This window comes from Ursus maritimus, unplaced genomic scaffold, assembly GCF_017311325.1.
Source record: "Ursus maritimus isolate PB19 unplaced genomic scaffold, ASM1731132v1 scaffold_3, whole genome shotgun sequence".
Taxonomy (NCBI): Eukaryota; Metazoa; Chordata; class Mammalia; order Carnivora; family Ursidae; genus Ursus; species Ursus maritimus.
In genome coordinates this window covers 67,801,615-67,825,743 of record NW_024425563.1, presented here as the reverse complement: position 1 = coordinate 67,825,743, position 24,129 = coordinate 67,801,615, and the positions used below count along the sequence as shown (strand labels likewise).

Genomic DNA, 24,129 nt, shown 5'->3' with positions numbered 1-24,129 from the left:
CCCGCCCGCCAGCCCGCGCGCCGGGCCGGCGGGGGAGGCGGTGCCCCCACGTGCCCCCAGGTGGCCCCGGCTGCGGGCCGGCGCCCCCGGCCGACTGAGCGGACCCCAGTGCGGGCTGCCCCTAGAGAAGGGCCCGTGGTCCTGGGGCCCCTGAGCCGCTCGCGCTGCGGTCGGGGCAGCAGACGCGGGCCTGGCGCTAGTTGCTGCCGGTGTCCGGGCTCCTGTGCGAGCTGGTCGGGGGAGCCGCGCCAGCCCCGGGCCTCGCGAGCACCAGGTCGGACCCGCGGCCCTCGGGGGCCAGCCCGTGGCGCCGAAGGCGGAGGCCGCCCTGGCAGGGGCACCTTTGCTAGGAGTTGGGGTCGTCGATTCTGCGCCCTAGGGGTCAGGTTCTTTAGCCTTTGTTTAATCCGGCCTCTGCCCTGTACTGCAGAGCCGAGCTGTTGTTGGACAGCGGCAAGGGCCGCCCCATTTTCCTCTGCCGCCTGGGCGACAGCTGGCAAAAGATGCCCTTGGCCAAATGGAGGAGGTGTCACCGAGCCTCTGTGATGCAGAAGCGTTTCAAGGGTTCTGGTTGCACACTTTTTACAAAGTAAAGGCATTGGGGCAGATAATTTGAAAAGAAGTTATGGGTTGACAGGAGTCGAAGTGGGCAAGGAAGTTAACATTGGAAGCAGTTTGAAAGGAGGCTTCGATGTGGGTTTTGAAATTGGTGTAAAGGGGAAAAGGAAATATGAACTCCTTATTTCAGAACGAATTATCTTTCAGTAATCAAGGGATATTTACTTGTCCTTGTTGATTTTTTTTTTAATTTTCTCTGTTAAAATGCCACTAGCAGAGAGGCTGACAAGCTGAGAGAAATTAATAATGATAGGATCTTTTATTTTTGGCTTTTAGTATTATCAAAGCCATTATCTGGACAGCTCTGGGTGACTATGAGATTAATTGGTCAAGATGTAATGTGTAATGGACAGGTGCACATTTAATGCTGTTCCCATTTAACTTTGCACCCACTTTGGCAAAATATCCAGTAAGTGGGGTATTGGAATCCGAGCTTTGTTCTTATCTCAGGAGATCTTTCAAAGTGTGGGACATTTTGAGCAGTTTTGCTGCTTTGTTTTCTCCAGTTCTTGAGGATTAAAAATCTTTAGTACCATCCTGGATGAATAGCTCTGTATAAAAATGTACTGAATCAATTTTAAAATGCATACCCTTTTGGCCTTTCTCTTTCACCCTCCTATAGGTCACAGCCATATGATCTGGTTGGGCTTTGGTTCATCTGCAGTGGCTCTAACACAAGTCAGACACTTTCATATGTAAAATAAAACTAGCAATGTTGATGCATTACTTTGTGGTCGTTTTGAAGAAAATTTCCTAACTGCTATTAATCATTTTATCTTAGTTTGGTATAAGATGACAGTAACCTAACTCGATTTTGTCTATATGAGGGTAGTGAAGATAAATGTTATAACTGTGGTGCTACAGTGCTAAAGGTAAATACATCTGGTCCCCCCCCTTTCTTTTTATATTGTGGTTTTGTCTTTTGATAAGCTTGGATACTAATTATTGTAGTTAGAGTCTATATTTCATTCTTTCAAGGTCTGTCATCTGCCGGGAAAATAGAATGTCAAATGGAACTGTATGAGTCAGTGTAGCAATCTGGGGTTGTTTATAAAGCCTCCTCCAGAAGCTAGTCATCAGCTTCCGTAGGTGCTTCAGTCTTCAGTGTGAGGCAGTACACCTGGTGTGTGTACTTGCCCAGACTGAATGTCAAGAACTTGAGGCAGAGACTGTTTGGGAAAAGTAATGATCCTACCAAGAAGTTTTTGGACATCCTCAGGCTTTGGCAGAGTCAAACTGAGTGAAATGTAATGCTCTTCACACAAAGATAACCCTACACTTGAATCACAGTATCATAAATCTTTAGAATAAGAAAGGACTTTATATTAGATACAGAGGTTTATGCTTTATATTAAAGTCTCCAATGTGTGGGTGTGCGGATGCCTCAAGCAAGGTAGAGTGAATGCAGTTTGAATACACATGTTCAGTATCTCTTGCTTTACAAACTATAGAAAGAAAGAAAGAATTACATAGAAAGTAAAGCTTGGCAAACACTACATGCTAACTTTAAGTACTTATTACATACCAGGTGCTGTTCTACTAAGGGTTTTACATGTTTGAACTCCTTTTGTCTTTACAACCATTCTGTGAGGTAGATAAAATTACCATATTTCATCCTCCATCCCACCCCCACCCCCATTTTTGACATCTCTGTAATCAGGATGAATTTTTAAAATTTTATTGCATGTCAAAAGTTTAATTGATAACATTTTTTCCTAGTGTTACATGAAATAATGATGTGTCTTATAATCAGTGGTCTTAGATCCAGTGAATTACGGTATTATTTACATTTTAAAGATGAGGCAGGAGAGGTTAAGTTGCCTAAGGACACACAATTAGTCAGTGATTGAGCTAGGATTTACAACCCAGTTAGTCTGCCTCATGCCATTAGGTTATCGACTGCCTTTCTCAGAGCTCCTTATACAGTGGTGATGTATAGAATTTGGAGTGATAAAGCATTTTCCAGAGGGACATGGATTAAATCATTTAGGAACACTAATTTAGCCTCAAAGTACCAGTCAAGAGTTTTCCTTTTCTTTTTCAAGTAAAATGATTTTCTAAAAGTTGAATGTGTAAAACTTCAAAATCTGACCAGCTTACTTTTTATTACCTATGTTTATCTGTTCCCTTCTTTCTAAACTCCAGGCTCACAGTCTCAAAATGCTTTGCCCTTTTATGTATCTCACAAATCCTTGGTTTTCTCTGCCTGCAGTGACCTCTCTCCTTAAAAGAAAGTACAGATTTTTCTTTCAGGGTCTGATTCAAATGTCACCACCACAGAAACAAGAATTAGGAATTTAGTGTTTCTATAGCAATTAGTATGTACTTCTGTTGTATCATAATAATTTGTATCCATCTTCCCCACGCAAACTGTGAGCTTCCAAGGGTATTTTATTCATCTTTAAATCATCCAAGCTTAACACATAGTAGGAACTCCATAAACAGTAATTGGATAAATAGATTTTCGGAGTCCTTATATCCTTCTGTTTTTCTCCTTTCATTTGATTCTTTTGGTTTTCATTGAATATCATGTTCTAATAGTAGGTTCTGATCTCAACTTTAGAAAATAGAGGGTTTTTTTTAATTAATATTACTTTCACATAAAATAGTAGAATGACATTTTTAAAAATAATCCTATTAACTATATTTTTTCTGAATTTTCTCAGTCTCTAACATTACTAAATCAAAATGTCCATTAATATTGTGATTACAGATTAAAAACATCATTTCAGTGACAAGAGGCCTGTATCTAAAGCCTTAAGGGTAGTTCCAATCTGGATAAATTTTAATTTTTTAATTGATAAAGTAAACTTGTCTCAAATGCCTTAATTTTGTTGAAATCTAATTCCTTTCTGTCACCAGGCATATTAAATGCAAATATTAAATATTACTGAATGTTTAGGAGAAAAGTAGGTTCAAAGCTTCAGAAATTAAGAAAGAAGCAACTCTAGGTCTCTTAGCCTTTTCTCTCTTTGCCAGAAAGATCCTGATCTATATGACACCGCCTGTAATAAAGGCACTCCTAGTTTGTCAAAAGAAAAATGTAGAAGGTGATTTTTCAACACAGACCAAAATGTAACCTTGCTGAATTTTAGGCAAACAAAATATTCTACAAATCATGTTAAAAACTTTATGGTCTGATATTTTCATGACTGATAGTAAGAAACAGCTTTGGTAGGATGATTCAGCCAGTCTAAGGGTACAGTATGCCAGAGGTATTCTATTCAAAGGGAAATATAAGCTTTGGTTTACTTAGCACATTAGATATTTTCTTTAGTTGTTGTATTTTGTTTTTCAGCTTTTTTTTTGGACATGTGTGTGTCTTTTTACTTATTTTGTTTGCTTTTAGTGTTTTTCTGTTATAGAAAAATTATACATAAAACCCTGAGACTTTAGATTGACAAACCAAAATGCTTATGATAAAAATAATAGACTGAAGAGGAAGACAGCCATTCATCTAGATAATCTTAGTATTGGAGATAGCTGAAATAGATAGTTCTATCCCTTTAGTTTTGTATATGTGTGTGTTTGTGTTTTTTTGTTTTTATTGTGTTTCTAGCTTATCTGAGCACTTGGCAACTTGCATCTCACACTGGTTGTTTTAAACTAGCTATCAAAATTATTTGAGACAAATGAAAATAATGAATGGGATTTTTTGTTTTCTTTTGTTTGGGGTTTTTCTGGGTGGAGTTTGAAAGGGAAGTATGTGCCAGCAGATATTTATGTATACTTAGTATACATGATAAAGATGCGGGACTTAAACTTATTTTAACATCTAGGTTACATTTAGTGATCTGGTCCAAAAGTACTTCTCAGGAAAAGAGAACTTGTTTTAGAGTATGGAATTTTGTGGGAGTTTTCTTTTTTAGATTAGGTTAATTTATTTTCAATCAGATTATAATAGTAGTTATTATCACCACTATTTATATTATTTTTCAGACAAGTATAAGAAAAGTCCCTTGCCTTTTCAGTTGTCTAGCTAGCAGTTCTTTTACTTTTCTAACAATTCTTTATATTAGATTCTCTCTGTTAAAATAGCTGATACAATTTCTAGGTTCTGACAGAACCCCAACCAATATGATACAGAGGCTATCGATTTCAGATACATGGATTACTAAACAAACTTTGCTTCATAAAATATATTAAGAAGAGTCATCGTCAACTTGCATTCATTAGCAAATTAAAAGTTTCTTTCCTGGAAAGACCAGTAGTTTCCTTTTTTTTTTTTTTTTTAAGATTTTATTTATTTACTTGTCAGAGAGAGAGAGCACAAGCAGGGAAGCAGCAGGCAGAGGGAGAAGCAGACTCCTCACTGAGCAAGGAGACTGATGCGGGACTCAATCCCAGAACCCTAGGATCATGACCTGAGCTGAAGGCAGACACTTAACCCACTGGGCCACCCAAGCGCCCCGAGACCAGTGTTTTCTAAAGTATGGTGTTTATAGTGCCTTTGGTTAGTGGTAACTCCTAATCTGTTTTGCGGGGGTGGGAGGGGAGCTCTAACATGGATTCATCAGTTTAGAGCTGTTGTTTCCCACTACCTAACTACTAAAAATGTGTGAGTTGTAGTATTGAGGAAAAAAAGAACTTCGCATTTTTAAACACATTTTCTGGTGGAGAAAATACTGGTTATTTTAAGATGTTGGTGTTGTACTTCCATCTTCATAAGACCGTATTGAAAACCCTATAGATACTTAACAAACAACATAATCCCACGTACTGAAGGAGTAGTGCAAGTTCTATTAGAAAACAAAAGTCAAGTAACAACAACAAAAGGAAGGGAGAAAGAAGAAAGAAAAGGAAGAAAGAGTCCACAGAATTAATACCTAGTTATTTGCAACTTCTTATAAGTTTTTTAGAAAATAGATGTTACTAACTTTTTGCTTGGTTTATAGATGTATTTAAAGAGGTAGAAATGCTATGAATATGGAATTTTTGTTCTAATTATAAACATTTACTAGATTTTTAATAGGATCTTAGTATAGAACCATTATAAAAGAATGAAGCAGAAGGATGTTTTTGGAAAAATAACTTAATTGTGTGTTCTTATAGTCCTTTCTTTACTCCTTGATTATTTATGTAGCTTAATTTTGTTTTTTAGAACTAGAATTAGTTTTTAATAATTGGAAAGAATTAAGAACTGATTATTTATAGTTTCCTTAGAGAGATGTTATTAGAAAAACTTTGAAATACGAAAAAAAAAAAACCCTGCACAGGCTACATATATAATTTTAATATTTTAATAATTGATGTTTTGCTTTCCCTATCCAGTTTTCTACCAGCACAACAATGCAGTATTTTCACTTTTCCTTCCTGTTCTATTTTAGAATTTATGACACTGAAATAACAACACCTTCATTATTTATGCATACCTATCTTGTATTTGTATCACCTTTTATCTGTATGTTGGCCAGATAAATGGATAACCAGTTGGAAAGAGAGATGTGTTCTTCTACTTTAAATATCACTGGGTGTTCTCTATCCCCACCCTAAATGTTCAGTACCATTTTTGTACCATAGTTTTCCTCTCTCCTGACCTTACCTATTTGTGACTGTTGATAAAGAACTAGAGATTAATTTAAATAATATGTATATTTTAGTGTACCCCCATGGTTTTTCTAAATATATCATTTTTCCCTTATCCATTTGACATATGTGGACTTTTTAAATGCCTCCAACTCCCTTTTAAACTCCTTGAGTCATGTAAGTTAATGTCTAATAAAATGGCCAAAGGAAATAGGGTGACTATCTGTCCTATTTATACAGGACTGAGGGGTTTCCCAGGTGTGGAACTTTCTATATGAAACCGTGACAGCCTCAACCAAACTGGGAGGAGTTGGCTGATGATTGGAAAGGAAGGCAAGAACATCAAGAGAAGTAGAGGGGCTGAATATTAATAACTGTGAAATCTACATTTGTTATTGATACCGATGTAGCAAACATAGTTTTAAGTATTATCTTTGTAAATTATAACAGGATGAAATTTTAGTAAACTTAATAGGAAGTTCTTGAATAAATGTTTTTCTCTGTTTGCACATTTACAGGATAGGGATAGCATACTACCTCACAGGGAAGTTGTGAAAAATCAGGGAGTAGGTTTATAAAGTACCTTCATTACTGTATTTCCAGTTGTGTGAATGCACTATACATTATAATAGTTGAATAAGAAGTCATTTCCAAAGTCTTCTCTTTTGTTTCTTAAACTTTTCTTTCTCAACTAAGAGTGTTAAACAGATATAAGAGCTAGTTTGAGTTTGAGATGATGTCCCTAGAAAAAAGATTGAAGCAGAAGGAACTGCCAAAACAGTGAATATAGCATTTAAGAATTAAGAATCTCTTCTACAGTGAAGCATCTGTCATTAGTGGCTCTTATCCTCTTGAATATTAATGTATTGATATTTACTGTGCTTCTCATGGATGAGTAATATCCACCTAGAAGGTATAGTGAAACATAGAAAACTGTACTTTCTCATCTCAAGGAGCTTACATGCGGTCAGATAATCAATGTATAAAAATGTAACTATTGTTTACAACACTGTTGTTACAGGCAATGATTCATGTGAATACCTTCTCTCAAGTGGCAGATTTCTTGGAGAGAAAGTTTGGCAACCTCACAGTTGCATGATGCATAAATACAAAATCAGGTAAGGTTTCTTCATTTTGTTGTTGTTGTTGTTTTCTAGGATGGATCTTAATATCTAGGGAAGAGAGGTTGGTGAAGCAAAGAAAATACTATATGGTATTTCTCTATATGATGGTAGAGAATTGCTGAAGAGTTGGGGGTGGGAGTGGGGGGTGAGCCCAAATGAAGATTCCTGCCAGAAGCATTGGGGGGGAAAGCAATTGTCCAAGCTTCTTTATCTAAGGGGAGAGAGAACCAGGCCCAAGACAATAAGTAGCCCGTGAGTGAAGGACTCCAGCTTTAGGACTTGAATAGCTACCTCATGGAGTTATTCTGAGAAAATGGATATAAAGCACTTAATATACTTAGAGTATCTCTTAAACACTTAATGAGGGTTGTAATTATTGATCATTGTAGAGTTAGTTGATCATCCGTGTGCTGGTTGGTTAAACAAACCTGGCCACCTATTTCTAAAGCAACATAACTGTGTGTATGATAATCCTGTACTACTTTCGTCACAAACAATGTGCTTTGAAATGCTAACATGCTGGTTTTATTTATTGTAATTAATGTTTCTTTGTTGATTTCAGTGAAGCAAAGAACTGCCTTGTAGATAAACATATTGCATTTATTGGAGATTCCAGAATTCGGCAGTTGTTTTATTCTTTTGTAAAAATAATCAATCCCCAATTCAAAGAAGAAGGAAATAAGGTAAAATTTATCTATTCTCATCATTAGGGTATTGTTTTAGAAGTTAACCACCTGGATAGTTACAGGAGGAATATGCCTCTCCACATTAACAAAGAGAACTATAAAAGTTTTACTTTGGTTTTGGGAAAGGTGATGGGAAAAAGGGATGATAGCCATAATGGGGAACATAATGGAGAACACAAGAAAAAGAATTGGTGGGTAAGGTATTAGTAAACCTTATATTACTATAAACTTCTAGTTTTCGGAAATAGAAAGTTCTTTTGGTAGAAAAACTTTTTAGAATTCCGTAGAAAGAAAACTAAGAGGGGCGCCTGGGTGGGTCAGTCGTTAAGCGTCTGCCTTCGGCTCAGGGCATGGTCCCAGGCTTCCGCTGGAAGCCTGCTTCTTCCTCTCCCACTCCTCCTGCTTGTGTTCTCTCTCTCTCTCGCTGGCTGTCTCTATCTCTATCAAATGAATAAGTAAAATCTTTAAAAAATAAAAATAAAAAGAAAACTAAGAGCAAATATCCCTTATTCTTCTTTTCATATTTTGCCATATTTCTTTTCAGTCTCTTAAGAAAGTGATAATAACCTTGTAATCTTTTAGCATGTACAATTTTATGTCTTGCTTCTTTTCCCACCACTTACCATAATTCACCGTATTTTTATATAATCAATGTAAGTATCTTCATAATGGCAACATGTTACTGAGTGGATATATGTAATTTTATATAATTCTTTCTTTTTGCAGTTTTCTATTTTTTCTTAATTTTACAATTTAAAAAAGGACATTCTTGATTACATCTTTGTGTGAAAACTCTGCTTTTTAGATTATTTCTGTAGAATTGAATCTCTATAATGCAAATATTAGGTTAAAGAATACAAACACTTTAAAAACTACTCATTATATTGCTAAACTATTTTAATGTATACTGCTATTAGCAATGTCCATCACGACCTAATTTTCTGCAGCTTTGCTGGCACTGGGCAATTATGCTGTATACTTAAAACAACAATGCAACAAATTCCTGCTCTTTTTATAGAAAATTTCTGATTTTAAAAATACATTTGTCTTTGAAAACTAACAAGAATGGATTTCTCTCTCTACGTATATTTAATTAATTTGTTGATTAATATTTTGTGGATTATCTCATCATATCTTTCTTTTTATACATTTTTAAATGATCTAAAATTCTAATCCCTGTCTTCAACTGCAGATGATTAGGAGTGGGCGATAGCAAGGAGAGAAAAGTAAAATACAAGAAAGTTTAGAATTGTAGCGGGAATAGCTCATGATTTTATGATGAAAATCTGCTTGTTCTTCTCAGCTTGCCCTATGGTAAGGAGTTGAAAAATGAGGGACTTCAAGCTAAGTATCTAGTTACATAGTCACTACATCCGTGGGAACTATTCCTTGTGAGGAGTCCATCGGCTATTAGAGATTTTGTCCACTAGGAAAGGCTAGTATAGATTTAAAATTTGAATAATGGAAAATGATAAAGTCCACTTTTCATTTATTTTGGTATCTGTAAATGTATTTTTCACTTGTATTTATATACACAAAATTATACAGAAGAGTTGGAACTGTTAAATGACAAGAGATTGTCACAGTTAAAATACTTTGAGTGAACTTATAAAAAGTAGAGAGATTTCTGACTTCAAAGAAACAGTTTTAATATATCTAGGCTTAGAATAGTGTGAATTTCTGAAAATTAGAATAATGGATTTGGCAGCAGTTAGTTGAAAAAAACTGTAGTGATTTAGTGTACAGCCAAAAGTAGGTACAATATGGTACATTGTTTCTGAGCCCTGGTTATAACACTAGGTTTCCAGTCTTTATTTTCTAGATGTGCCCAGTTAACCCACAATTACCAAACAAGATACATTTAAATTTATGTGCATTTTAAAAAAAAACAAAGACAGTTTGTCATAGTCTAAGAGAGACAGTTGCTGAGAAACTAGTTCAAACTGCTAGTGGAACATTTGCCAAAATGTATTTTACTTAGTTCCCTTGTCTGAACACCTGGAAGACACAGATTGTGTATTATCATTATTATTTTTTATTTATTTTATTTTATTTTATTTTATTTTTTTTTTTTTAAAGATTTTATTTATTTATTCGGCAGAGATAGAGACAGCCAGTGAGAGAGGGAACACAAGCAGGGGGAGTGGGAGAGGAAGAAGCAGGCTCATAGCAGAAGAGCCTGATGTGGGGCTCGATCCCAGAACGCCGGGATCACGCCCTGAGCCGAAGGCAGACGCTTAACCGCTGTGCCACCCAGGCGCCCCTATCATTATTATTTTTTAAATACATTTCTTGTGCCTCACACAGCTTGTCATATTGTAGAAGCTGATTATTATTATCTTAGACTTAGTATGAGTTTGTTTGCGGAGAATAAGAGTATTGAAGATAATTCTTTATTTGAATTTTTTTCTTCTCCATGTTGAAGGAAAAAAAAAATCTTAAAGAAGCTGTAGAGCAGGACTCTTCTCAAATTCCATTTTGGGGAAGACTAGTTCTGCAAGAAGCACTGGTCAAATAAGTTTGGGCAGAGCTGGATATCGTATCCCCCTTTTAGATGGCTTTAATTTAGGCTGGGATACTAAAAACTTGAGAAGTCTTGCAGAAAAAAACAAACAAACAAAAACAAAAACCAACCAAGCAACAACAAAAAAACCCATTTGTGTTGCTTTCAGCCAGAGGGCAAACTAGATACTCTGAGGGCCCCTTCAACCTCAAACCAGCTAGATCCTAAATTAAAAAATATATACTTGTTGATGTATTTCTGGACTTTGAGGAAATGGGAGACACTCCCCAGAAAAGCAACAAACCATGAGTCAAAACCAGAGATGGGAACAATAATAGCAGGCACTCAGTAGAGGTCCAGGCTGGCCTGCAGACAGATGCCAATAGCCACAATACTCTGTATTTAGAAGACAAAGCTTTGGGCTAGCAGATTTCTCAATGGTAATATTGGAAGCCAGAGGACACTAGAATAATAGCCTTAAACTTCTGACAGAAAGGAAATTTCAATCTAGAATTGTGTACCTAGCATACAAATGTCTATTCTTGAAATTTAGAACATTCAGATAAAAGCAGTAAGGGTCTACTGCTGGATAGATTTATAGTAAAGGATTTTCTAAAGGGTAAATATCAGAAAGAAGGGAAGTAATTCAGAAAAAAAAATGATCTGAAATATAAGAAGAAATGGTCAAAGAAAACCCTAAAGATGTATGTAAATCTAGACCAAGTGTCTATATAAAATGATAATGTCTTTTTACACTTTATAAAAAGACAGTTTTAAAGAACTGGCTAATAATAGCATGTAAGTCAGAGGAATATGATCCCAAAGTTTTCTAATGTCCTCTTTATTCTTCAAGGTATTATCTTACTTTAGAACTTAAAGATAGTAAAATATCAAGAGCAAGGACTAAAAGGATAAAATTCAGATGTGTGAATTCCAAACCAGAAGAAGAAAAAAATTAAACTGAACCAAACTCCTCTAATGCCAAATATATGTCTCACACGTATGTAACATGCACACACACATATATGCTCATACACATACATTCATATCTACATATATGAAAACATGTACATGTAAAAATCACTTTTTATATATATTCCATATGTATTTTAAAAACCTATGTATGTGTGAGGGAGCTAGAAATCAAAAAGTAAAGTGATAGAAACATAATCAGAATAAGTGCAAGTAGTCTAAACTTGTCAACTAAACACAGATTTTCTGATTGGTTTTAAAAAGAACTTTCTGCTGCCTAAAAAGACATATCTAAAACAAAAGGATATCAAGGTTTTAATTAGAAATGAGAAAAGATTTACTAGACAAATACTTAGTAAAGAAAGATAAGTCATATTAATATAAGACAGAATAGATTGTAAGGCAAAAAGTGTTATCAGAGATACAGATACTTTTTAATGACAAAAGTTTCAAATCACTAAGATTTTAAACTCGTGGGCATGAAATAAATTAACCTTAAAATGTATAAAGCAAAATTAATATGATTACAGTGAAGAGTTGACAAATCCTCCATCAAAGTGAGAGAATTGCTCACTGCTCATGCATTTAATGATAGGACAAGCAGAATTACTAAGCATATAGTTGACGATTAACATGCTGATTTTATGAACTTACAGCTCAATACTTAAAGAATACACTAAAAAATCAGAGAATATATTTTTTCCAAGCACACGTGGAATCTTTTTGACAACACATTGGGCCATTAGGCAAACCTCAACAATATCAGAGAATTGGTATCGTTCTTTCTGTATTAGATAAGTTCCTTTATATTCTAACTTAACCTGATAAAAATTCTAGAAGCCTACAGTAAATGTTCCGCACGGTGAAATGTTAGACATATTTATGTTAAATTCAAAGAGAAGACAAGGAAGGATGTCCATTATTGCTGCTTCTATTAAACATTGTATTAGAGGTCCTTACCCAAGGGAAGATAAAGACGTAGAGATTGGAAAGAGGTAGACTCAGAATTTCGTATGATACAATTATCTACAAAGAAAACTCCAAAGAATCTATAGAAAATTACTAGATGTAATAAAAATTTTAACAAGATAGCTGATATTAAGATGAATGTACAAAAATTAATTGTAGTAACTCAATAAAGCCGTTAAAAATGAATTGCTTATCTACACACCAGGAACATAGATTTCAAATTCTTTTTTAAAAATACTGTGTCTAATAGTTAACAAAAACCATATAGTACATAGGAATAAGCCTAGCAAATGTGGAAGGTCTTCATGTAGAAAAATCATAAAACTTTACACAAGCACAATTTAAAATGATAAAATTAAATGGGAGATATGTACTTTGTTCTGGAATGGGAAGAGTCAATATTGTAAAGATGTCAGTTATTCCTAAATTGATCTATAGATTCAATGTAATTCGAATAAAATCCTAACAGGATTTGTTATTGAACTTTACCAGTTGATTCGAAATTTTATGTGGAAGGGCAGTGGACCAAGAATAACCTCAACAGGTCTGAAGAACAAGGTGGAAAAGACTTATTTCCAATATCAAGATTTATTTTTAACTCTGTTGTAATTAAGACAGTGTGGTATTGGTAGAGCTAAACAAAGAAACCAATGGAACATGATATAGAGCTTTAAAATAAGCACATGTGGAGCACCTGGGTGGCCCAGTCCGTTAAGTGTCTGGCTCTTGATTTTGGCTCAGCTCATGACCTCAGGGTCCTGAGATGGAGCCCTGCGTTGAGCTCTGTGCTCAGCGGGGAGTCTGCTTGAGATTTTCTCTCTCCCTCTCCCCCTCCACTCTCGCTTTCTCTCTCTCTCTAAAATAAATAAATCTTTTAAAAAATAGAAAATAAAATAAACACGTGCATATACAAAGACTTAATAACAGAGATGCCATTGAAGATCCCTGGAGAAAAGGAGGTCTATCCAATTAATGATGTTGAGGCAATTGGTTATGTATATGGAAAAAGGTGAAATTGGAATGCCTACCTCACATCACCAAGTAAAATCATTTCTAGATGAATTTAGACTTAAATGTGGAAGCTAAAATTTTTAAACCTTTAGCAAAAATTAAAGAAGTGCAGGGGAATGTCTTCATTACTTCAAGTAAGGAAAAGTTTTTTGTGTAAGAAATGAAAAGTGCTAACCATAAACTAAAGGATGGATAAATCCACATACCTTAAGATTAAGAGAATCTGTTCATCAAAAGATACCTTACAGAAGAAAAGGCAAGCTATGAACTAGAAGATAATTATACATCCAAGAGATATAAGAACTCACAAATTAATTAAAAAAAAAAAAAAAAGACAACCCAATAGAAAACAAAAGAGGAAAGGCATGACCAGGCATTTCAAAGAAGAGGAAACATAAATCCCAGTGTAAATCTAAAAGTTGTTTAAGCATTGGTAATTTGGGAATTTCAAATGAAGACCACAGTGAGATACCATTATATACCTCCTTTAGTGACAGAAATTAAATTTTACAATGGCAAAAGATACGAAGTCTGACAAGATTTATTAAAGCCTCCGTATCTCTAAGTGTTGATGAGAGTATAAATTGTTACAAACACTTCAGAAAATAACTTCCATTATCATGTGAGGATGAACATTTGTATAGCCTGTGAACCTACAGAACTATTATTAGGGAAACTTTTATTATTCATTTATTAAGAAACATATACAAGAAGGTAACTATCAGTGCTGCTTATAATCTAGATTTGGTCCATTGTGTCAACTGACCTACACTCTACAAAAATAATAAATGTAATATTTGATATATATATAAATATAATAAATTGATTTAGGAAGGTTTTAAAAGGCCAGGAGATGTTCTAGATTGTAAACGATTAAAGAGACACGATAACTAAATACCTGATTTTAATTGAATTCTAGATTAAAATAGAAGAGCTATAGAGAGGACATTATTGGGAAATTAGGGAAATTTGAACGTGGACTGTATATTAGATTAATATTTTATCAATGTCAAGTTTCTTTGGTGGGATTATAGTATTGAAGTTATATAAGAGGATATTTATGTTCTTAGGAAATACATGCTTTATGTGTTTAAGGGTAAAATGCTATGTCTGCAGTTTACTTTCATATGGTTCAGTAAGAGAAAAACAATGTATATGTGCAGAGAACAAAAACGCTAGTGTAGAAAATGTAAACAATTGATAAAGGGTGCTCATTATAATTTTGGGGTACTCATTATAATTTTGTCAGTTTGCTCTAAGTTTGACATTTTTCTTTTAAGTTTGACACTTTTCAGAATTAAAAGTTGGAGAGAAAGTCAATTACAAGAAACAATATATCATTTAAGGATGCATATGCATGTGACAAAATTATATAATAGAAAGCAAAATAACAACAAAATTCAGAGTGGTGGCTCCTTTGGGTGAAGCAAGGAATTAAGAAGGAGAGGTCCACGTGGAGCACTCAGTGTGTGCCCTGGACTCGTGAGCGCTTGTTTATGTTTATGTTTACTGGGCTGTGTGATTATATATGTGACATTCTTTTGTATATATCAAATGTTACATTAAAATGGCAAAGGGAGAGAAGAGAGAGATTGAGTTCAATTAACTGAGCTATGCAAAAGGAGAAAAAAGAAAGTTCATGACACATTATTTCTCTGAATAAGAACGTTAACAAGGTTAGGATGGGATAGTAGGAGGAAAACACACATGTGATTTTGTCTGACCCGGTATTTCCAAGATTTTTTGGACCAAAGGAACTCTTTTTATAGAACACACCTTAAAGTACCATTGGTCCCAAGAGTCCTTTTGGGAAATGATGCTTGAATTTTACACGTTAGCCTGCTGATAAAAGCAAGCTTTATTTCACAGAGATACAAATATAAATACTATTTGTCTGGTTAAGTTAATGAAGACATTTCAACCTTGGTTTTAGGAAGAGAATTAGCTTCTTAATTTGACCACTTCTACCCCCACCCCACCCTGGATTCTGAACTCTGAAAGGATTTCTATTCTTTATGTGGAATGCTTGGTTACAAGAAGTTGTCTCCAAACTTTATTTTTTTCTTCAACTGTACCACTTATGTACGGTCTTCAAAGCGAAACCCAAAATAACCTAGAATCATATGTGTGCACCCCTGTTCAGACAGGACTGGCACGAGTATACTGGTGAGAACAGACTAGATGTTGCTGCAGCAGCAAACCACTCTACAATCTTAACAAATTCTTTTGTCGGTGCTGCATCTTGTGGATGGGCTGGCAAGAGGCTTTGCTCTGTGTGCTCCATCAGGGGTTCCTGCTTGTTGTAATTTGTACCATCTTCTAGTTGGAACATTCTGCCTCTGCAGTCTCAGCATTAGGTTAAGCCAGACTAGAGAATTGCCCTGGGAAGTGGAAAGTGACCCACATCACATCTAGCCACATAACATTGCCCAGGACTAGTCATGTGGTTCTGTCTAATGGGGGTTGGGAGGGGCTGGGATAGAACTGAGGAAATGCAGAGGAGTAATCCATTCCTGCCCTAGATAATACTAGGACTAAACTGAAATGTGGCAACCTTGGCAACAGATAATTTATGTAGGCATGTTTACATATTTGCTTGCATATTTGGAGTTGAGGTTTTATCTTTGAATTATATCTTAGATGTTAGAAATCACATATGAACAATGTAGTTTCACTTATATTTTAGTATTCAATGCAGATCTTTTTCCCTTCAGGTTGAATATAGATAATTGAGATGTGGTGCATAAATAAATTAACAAAAGCAGCTAAAGGGAGGATTATTGACATAAAATTAATTTATACATGAATGTTTCCCTTTTCTCTCTTTTTTTTAATGACAGCATGGAAACATTCCTTTTGAAGACAAGATTGCATCAGTTAAAGTGGTAAGTTCATGTAACAGCTAAATGTTGTGTTGAAACTATATTCATTGGTTAATTTATTTGTAGATGGACTAATGCTTTGTGTATACTAAATATATTTCAATGTATTTAGAGTAGATAAGAATGTTTAAAATGATTGAATAAATGTTTGTATGCCCTGTTTTATGTAATAAAATGGAAAACTTGGTCTCTCAGATATTTTTTTAATCCAGAAGAAAAGAATCTTGTATGTAGGTGTTCAGGATTCATATCCATAAAAGAATATGTGTGAATTTTCTGAATCCCTAGCTGCAGTGACTTCTCCTAGATACTGAGAATACGGTGGGGATCAAGACAAGGATGTCCTAGACCTAATGGATTTTGCAAGTCATGGTAGTTCTCTACACACGTTAAGTGTGGAATAAGGATGGTAGAAAGGAACAAGTGGGACATTAGGAATGTACAAAACAAGGAATTAAAAATCGTTTCCTCCTTGAGAAAGAGATGTTTTAACTGACGCTTCAAGGATCAGTAGAAGCGAGTCAGGCTCAGTGGAAGAGTTTTATGAGCATTGTACACAGAACAGTATGTGCAAAGTCCTGGAGAAAAAGGAGCACGTAGAGCTTCCTAGGAGCTGAACGAGAACCAAAAGGGTACTTAGCATGAGGGGGAGAGTGGCAGGAGAAAAGCCAGAATGTCTTCGTAGAGGCCAGATCCTGCACTTCGTTAGTAGTTTTAAGGACTTCGGAATTTATTCTGAGGGCTATTAAAAGTCCTCGAAATATGTAAGGAAAAATGTGGCAAGAGCAGACTTAAATTTTGAAAAGGTTACTACAGAGAGTAATTTGAAAGAAAGCGGAAGTGGATACAAGGAGAAGTATCATGAGACCGTTGGGAAACTGAGATGGGAGTGAAGGCGTTGCAGACGAGCGGGGGTGCACGTTCGGTACTCTGTATGACAGGTGCATGTTGATTTTGAATGGCGGATATAAGTTTCTTTGACTTTTTCTTTTCTTATGTTTCTTTTTTAGGATTTTCTGTGGCACCCAGAAGTTAATGGTTCTATGAAACAGTGTATCAAAGTGTGGACCGAGGTCTGCATTTGAAAATATAGGCCTTTCTAGTTTTAAGCAACCAAATTTTAAAATCTCATGAATACACATTGTTTTGCTCCCCCTTACTCACCTGTCCCTTTCCTCTGTACTTTATGCCAACTTTCTTAATAGCGACTAAATTGTGCTGGATTGATGCTGTCACTTTACTGAGAGGAGGGAGTTTTGACCCAGTACCTCTGCTGCCACCACTCTGACCCTACAGCCATTATGCTTATGCCACACTTTGCAGGCAGAGTTTTCTGTTACTGCTGTGGCCCAGTTCATTTAAGCCCAGGTCGTCTTCCTAGCACAACATACATTCTTTTGAGTGTTTTCCCACTTTGTCCTTCAGACTCATGCCCAGGTTCTTCAGGAACCTATTTTTTGTTAAATAGCCTATTTTCTTCCCTTTTTGTTATTACACTTGTGACCCAAAAGTCGAGCCTGGTGTATTTTGGCTCATAACGTTTGGAGATAAATTAGATATAAGGACAAGCATGCTATTAACCTCAAAAACCCCAGAGTCTTCACAAGTCCACTCTGGAATCTCCACAGAAGTCTCCATATAGCTCTTGGTCTGTCCTTTAATTAAACCTGTATTCTTTCCCAGGGGTGTTTGTATTCGGGATGGATAAAGCAACGTTCAATTTTGTTCACCTTGTTTTGCTTAATTACTTGTGCTGCAATGGTATTTTTCTTTGCTTCTTTTCACTTTACATGTTTAGTACTACAACCACTTCATATACCCGATAAGCTTTTGTAGTCAACATTTCTAACTTTGTTTCTTTGACAAAATGTGTTTAAGTTTTCAAAAAACAAAACTTGCAGACAACTTCTAGAATTCAACTTTCTGGTAAATTGCAGTCTCACATAATTGTATTTTGTTTTCGTTGATATGTTTATTGCAAAAGTATAGAATAATGTTACATGTATATTTCAAATTATTTAAACACATGTTTTCTATTTGTGCTGGACCGAAAAGTATATCCCTTAAAGCAGTAGATATTCACAGTTAAATAAATATCAATATAGTATAATTTATAAGTCCTGCAAAATCACCAAAGACCTTCGTTATTTATAACCTGGATATACATTGCATATCCACCTTTTCAGTTCTTATAGTTTGCTAAAACTAGTTTTTGGAGCATTAGCTTCTGTTGTAAAACTCCATATGACTATTGGGGGAAAGGAAAGATTGAGCTTAGTTAGGGAGATGGCCGTGTCATTACCTAAGATTGATTAGTTGATTGATTTCCTTTATTTTTAAGAGTATGTATGTATGCATGTATTTATGTATTTATTTTTTGGCTGTTTTCATAGTAAGCTGCTAGATCCTAAGAATATAATGATCCATATTTTTATGATTTATATAGTATTGCTAGCTTTATGCTGGGTATTAGGAGTGTGCTAGAAATTAGCCTCAGTCTCAGCCTTCAAAGAGTTTGCAATATCTAGTAGATGGTGACTTTCTGATGAATAGCAATATGATAAAAGGAAGAGTAACTACAGAATTGAGCACAAAGGACTATGAAAGCACCATGGATAGAGGCACTTACCATGGGGGTTGGTTAGATACAAGTGAGGGTTTAAGAAAGCTTTACAGAGGAGATAATATTTCCAGAAGAACTGTGGGGTCAGAAAGACACACTTATTAACTGAAATAGTGTTATTGAAGCCTACAGGCATAAAAGCAAAGTTGAATTTAGACAACTCTGCTATGATTCAACAGATATTTATTAATCACCTACCATTTTCTAGTACTAGGCTAAAAACTGGATATCTTGGTTAACATAATAGAGTTCTTCTCCTCAAAGAGCTTCCAGATGAGTGGTAGATATAGTTAATTAAGAAAGTAATGTGACAGGTACCAAAATAGGGGGAAAATAGGGTGCAGGATGATTGCAGAGCCAGGCACTAACTGTAAGTTTTCAAAAAACTAGTTTTCAGATAAAGTGATCTTAAGAGTGAGGGCCGAGGGGTGCCTGGGTGACTCGGTTAAGCATCTGCCTTTGGCTCAGGTCATGATCTCAGGGTCCTAGGATGGAGCCCCACGTCAGGCTCCCTGCTCAGAAGGGAACCTGGTTCTCCTTCTCCCTCTGCCTGCCGCTCCACCTGCTTGAGCTCTCTCTCTCTCTGTCAAATAAATAAAATCTTTTTAAAAAGCGGGGTGGGGGGGGTGAAAGCCTGGTGTGAGAAAGGAGGGTCGTTTCACACACAGGAAATAGTATGTGCAAAGATACTGAAGATAGAGTGTAGTCTATTCAGGGAATTTTTTTTTAAGTTTTTTTAATTATTTGAGAGAGCGAGAAAGAGAGAGCACGAGCACACACAAGCAGGGAGAAGAGGGAGCTAAGCAGGGAGCCAGACTTGTAGCTCTATCCCAGGACTCTGGGATCATGACCTGAGGCCGAAGGCAGACGCCCAACCGACTGAGCCACCCAGGTTCCCCACCTTTTCAGGGAATCTTACCAGCAGTTTTAGTCTGGCTGGAGCTTGAATTCAAAGCGCTCCTTAGTTATGTTCAGTTTTGGCAGTCAATTTCATGTGCCTCATCTGGGGAGAGAGCGGGTAAGAGAGGAAGTAAGCAGATACTAGTTTATGAATAATATCCTAAGCTCTCTTTGGTGTGGTATAGATTCACTTTAAATACTTCATGGTATATTTACTAAAAATAAGGGTATTGGATTGAACTTATCTTGAGGGTAGAGGAGAGCCTCTAAAGGTTTAAACAAGAGAATGATGACATATAGTGGGGTGGTTGTGGGGAAATTAGGCTAACCTGTGAAGAAACCAACAATTTAGATTTAATACTATAGGTGAGTAGTAGTCATTAAGAAGTCTGAGCTACTCAGGTGGATTTGGAGAATATGGGTACAGTGTGAGGTGAAATTTGAAGTTACTTGACTAGAAGACATCGACTAGGCAGCGGGTTTAGAGATTAAAGAGGGCTTATAATGGAATGATCAAAAAACTTGTGAGAAGGGGCAGTAAAGGGAGTAAGAGGAAAAGCAGAAGGATAATTGTAACATAACACACAGGGGAGGAAAAAGTTTTAAAAAGTAGACAGTCAGAAGTGTCACTTAAGGAACTAGACAGGGTAGAATGAAGCTAACAGAATGTGGCAATCCAGAGTTCTTTAATGGGGAGGTCAAGCCCCAAGTCAAAACGTGATCAATTGAGACATACATGAGAGATGAAAGAAATTGTCATAGCGAGGGCAAAATGCTCTTCCATGTCATCTATGGGTTAACGATGTGAGGGAGAAGGATTTGAGAGTCAGGTGGGGTCGAAGGAACATTTTATGAGGCTAAAGATGATTTAGCATTTTGTAGATGGGGGAAGGAAAGAGCCTAGAGAATGAAGACAAGATTGATGAGAGTTGGAGATGGATCATTCACGGGTATAGCCCTGGATGTAAAGAGGGAGGCAATAGAAAATAGAGTAAGGATTAGCCATTAAGAGGAATTGGGAGATATTTCTTGACTCTGTTGTTCAAGGAAGACAGACTGGGTGAGGTTGTAAGAATGGAGGAAGGAAGGCTAGAGTACACAAGCCAGATGAATTCTGTTTTCTCTTTGAAGTTTGAGAATTAAATTTTATATTGAAAGTGAGAAGGAAGGCAAGAGGGACCTGTAGAAGGGAGGTAAGATTTGGGATAACCAGTGTGAAGAATGGGAAAGGGAGCCATCTAGAGCTGAGGAAAAGTTCTACTAAAATAGCAGTGTAAAGAAGCACACTAGACTGGAAATAAGAATATCTAGGAAGGAAATTATTGTTACTCTTCTTCTCTGCTTTCATAGTCTTCTACACTAGCATGTATTACCTTTATGTGAGACAATACCTGTCATTTTTATTTTTATAGATGAGTCAGATTTTTTTCTATTTAAATTTCTTGCTTATTTTTAATTGTTCCTTGTACACATGATTGTAATGTCACGTCTTTGATGTTGTGGAAAGTACACTTCAGGAGTCACAAGACTTAAGCTCTGGCTTTGTCCCTACCAGGCCTCAGGAATACCCTACAAACTTGACTGAGTCTGTGTGCTTAATTTTATAAGATACATATAATGTCTTCTTGCCTATGTCACAATTGGCAAGAATCTATATTAAAATGAACTAATTTAGGAGAACTTAATAAATTACCAAGTGCTATATAGTTGGTAATATTAGGATTAGGACAATTTGCATTTGGTGAGGATTTCTACCAAATTTCTCCTTGGGTTTTTGTTTTTGTTTTTGTTGTTGTTGTTGTTGTTGTTGTTGTTGTTGTTTTGCACATTGTGGTCTATAATAATTAGTAGTTTATTTTGTTAAATACACATTGGATTTAGCTTTCCCAAAGATGACATTTCTCGTATTTTATCTAACATTTACACCATGTACCCTATAGGCTTCCACGAATATTTTTTTAATTTGCTGCCGTAATATATTAGAGCTTTACTCTAAACAGTTTACTCAGAATTCAGAATAATATTAGGCCATATTAGATTTTAGTGATGTGTTTTGTTTTGTTTTAAGAACATCAAAGAATTAAACATACCAGCTTCTTGCCATCCTGTTAACCACATAACCATGTACGGTTTTAGGCATTGGATGTTCCATCTTGTTGTATAACAAGAGTCCAGTAAGGAACTCTAGAAAAGTAAAATCCATTTAGAAGGAAAAGCTTAAATTTAAGGCAAAAAGTAAGTGATGTTACTTATATTAATTCCCTTAACTGGATAGAACACTATTATAAAGATTTTCTTTCTTTAGGATTCTGTTACAAAGCCCCATGTGATTGTAGCAGGAGCTGCCACAGTAAGTTATTATCTATGTTCTTACATAATGATTTTTGTTTCATACTTAAGGACATGCTAAGAAAAAGTTAACTTCTGTTAAATAGAATTCTTGATTGTACTTATATTTCAATTCCCATTTCTGTTATAATTAATGAGGCTGATGAATTTTCATGAAAAAATCTGAGTGAACTTCGTAAACTTGGTGTTAAATGTCAATATTATTTTATATCTAAAATTACATTCTTCTTGAATGTTATACCTTGAGTGTCTAATTTTATATCAGCTTTTTCTAATTGCCTTCATAGATTTCAAGAAATACTTTGACCAAATTTTATTGTAATGTTGAATAAAAATGGAGTTACCTTAAAATAATAACTTCTGTTACAATAGAGCAAATTATAATTTTTCTGTGATAAATACTGAATTAATGCTTAATTTTTACTTCTTAGTGGTCTATCAAGATTCACAATGGCAGCAATGAAGCGCTTTCGCAATATAAAATGAACATTAGCTCCATAGCACCACTTTTAGAAAAACTGGCAAAGACTAGTGATGTTTATTGGGTCTTACAAGGTAAGGAATGAGTAATGAACAAATGGCATTTTGTATATTTTTTGAGGCATGGGTTTTTATTGTCTTCTGTTTCAAGAAGCAAAATTACTCCTTTATAAGAATAAATCTTGAAATAAGATTTGTAAAATTAGAATAATTTGAGTTATTTGCTTTCCTTTTTTGAACCTAAGGAACAGACTAATAGATATAATAAGTAAAAATAAATCATAAATAAACAAAAATATCCTTCAAGGAGCCTCCGCATATAAAGTGACTGTAGAATATAACAAAGAGAATAAGTTCTCAAAGGCAAATGAGATGTTTAACTCTGATTTTGTTTCTTGCAAAGTATATTTATTATAATTGGAAAATACAGAAGAAATTATTAAGTCTGTTTCATAATATTAGACTCATTGGAAGTAAATGTACTTTGGAATTGACAGAATATATTTAAATCATACCATCTAGTTTATACTTGGTAATGAAATTCTTTAAGAAAAGTTGACATTAGATCAAGTCGTTTCAGGAGTTTATTGAATGTCCATTATTTAATGCCTAGCATAATATGAAATTGCCTTGGATATTTTAGCAATTCAACTTGCTTGTCAGAAATTCTTATGATTATTTCCAAATTGAATGTCAAGTTGAGTGGAACAACAAGGGTGGTGATAATCTGTTCTGCAATCAATATTATTTATGGACTCATTGTTAACCTTTCTCTTACTAAAATGAGAAAAATTTATTTATGGTAAGTGATAAGGGACCTTGGTCCTCAATAATATTACTTCCTAATTGTGTCAATAAAGCAATGACAGGAGAAAAAAAAAAAAAGATTGACTGCTACTCTTAATTAGGCAGTCTTCCCCAATCCAGTTTTAAATTCCCATTGCCCAGTAGAACTCAGCATCCCCAAATATTAAACTCTTAAGACATGCTAGAACATAAAATTGTTTCCTGAAGGCTGTGTACGTAAGAGAAAAAAGGGATAAAAGTTCTTTAAATTTGAAGGAGCTACTGATTGATTGAAAACATCTGAACTTTAACAACAAAATATGAAATGCAGTCAACTAACTTGCATGATCACAATTTCTACCAATAGGGATTTTTTAAATGTGTTTTCAAAAATATGTGTTTCATGTGCAGATCCTGTGTATGAAGATCTATTAAGTGAAAATAGGAAAATGATCACTAATGAGAAAATAGATGCCTACAATGAAGCTGCAGTCAGTATTTTGAATAGTAGCACCAGAAATTCTAAATCAAATGTTAAAATGTTCAGTGTTTCCAAATTAATTGCTCAAGAAACCATCATGGAATCATTGGATGGCTTACATCTCCCTGAATCAAGCAGAGAAACTGTAAGAATTCTTGTATCTGTCAGAAGATAGAAACTATAATATCTTATTGGTTATAGCTGTACATCACTATAATA

The 24,129-nt window shown here is 35.3% G+C and overlaps 1 protein-coding gene across 1 annotated transcript in view; it reads left to right on the top strand.

Moving 5' to 3' along the window:
* Positions 1-24,129, top strand: part of CASD1 (CAS1 domain containing 1) — a 48,564-nt gene that overhangs the window by 322 nt on the left and 24,113 nt on the right. The window contains exons 2-8 of the mRNA XM_040644264.1: positions 7,166-7,262; positions 7,831-7,951; positions 16,250-16,294; positions 17,302-17,364; positions 22,120-22,164; positions 22,595-22,718; positions 23,841-24,055. Coding sequence (XP_040500198.1) covers positions 7,166-7,262; positions 7,831-7,951; positions 16,250-16,294; positions 17,302-17,364; positions 22,120-22,164; positions 22,595-22,718; positions 23,841-24,055 — 710 coding nt within the window. The remainder of the gene's footprint in view (positions 1-7,165; positions 7,263-7,830; positions 7,952-16,249; positions 16,295-17,301; positions 17,365-22,119; positions 22,165-22,594; positions 22,719-23,840; positions 24,056-24,129) is intronic.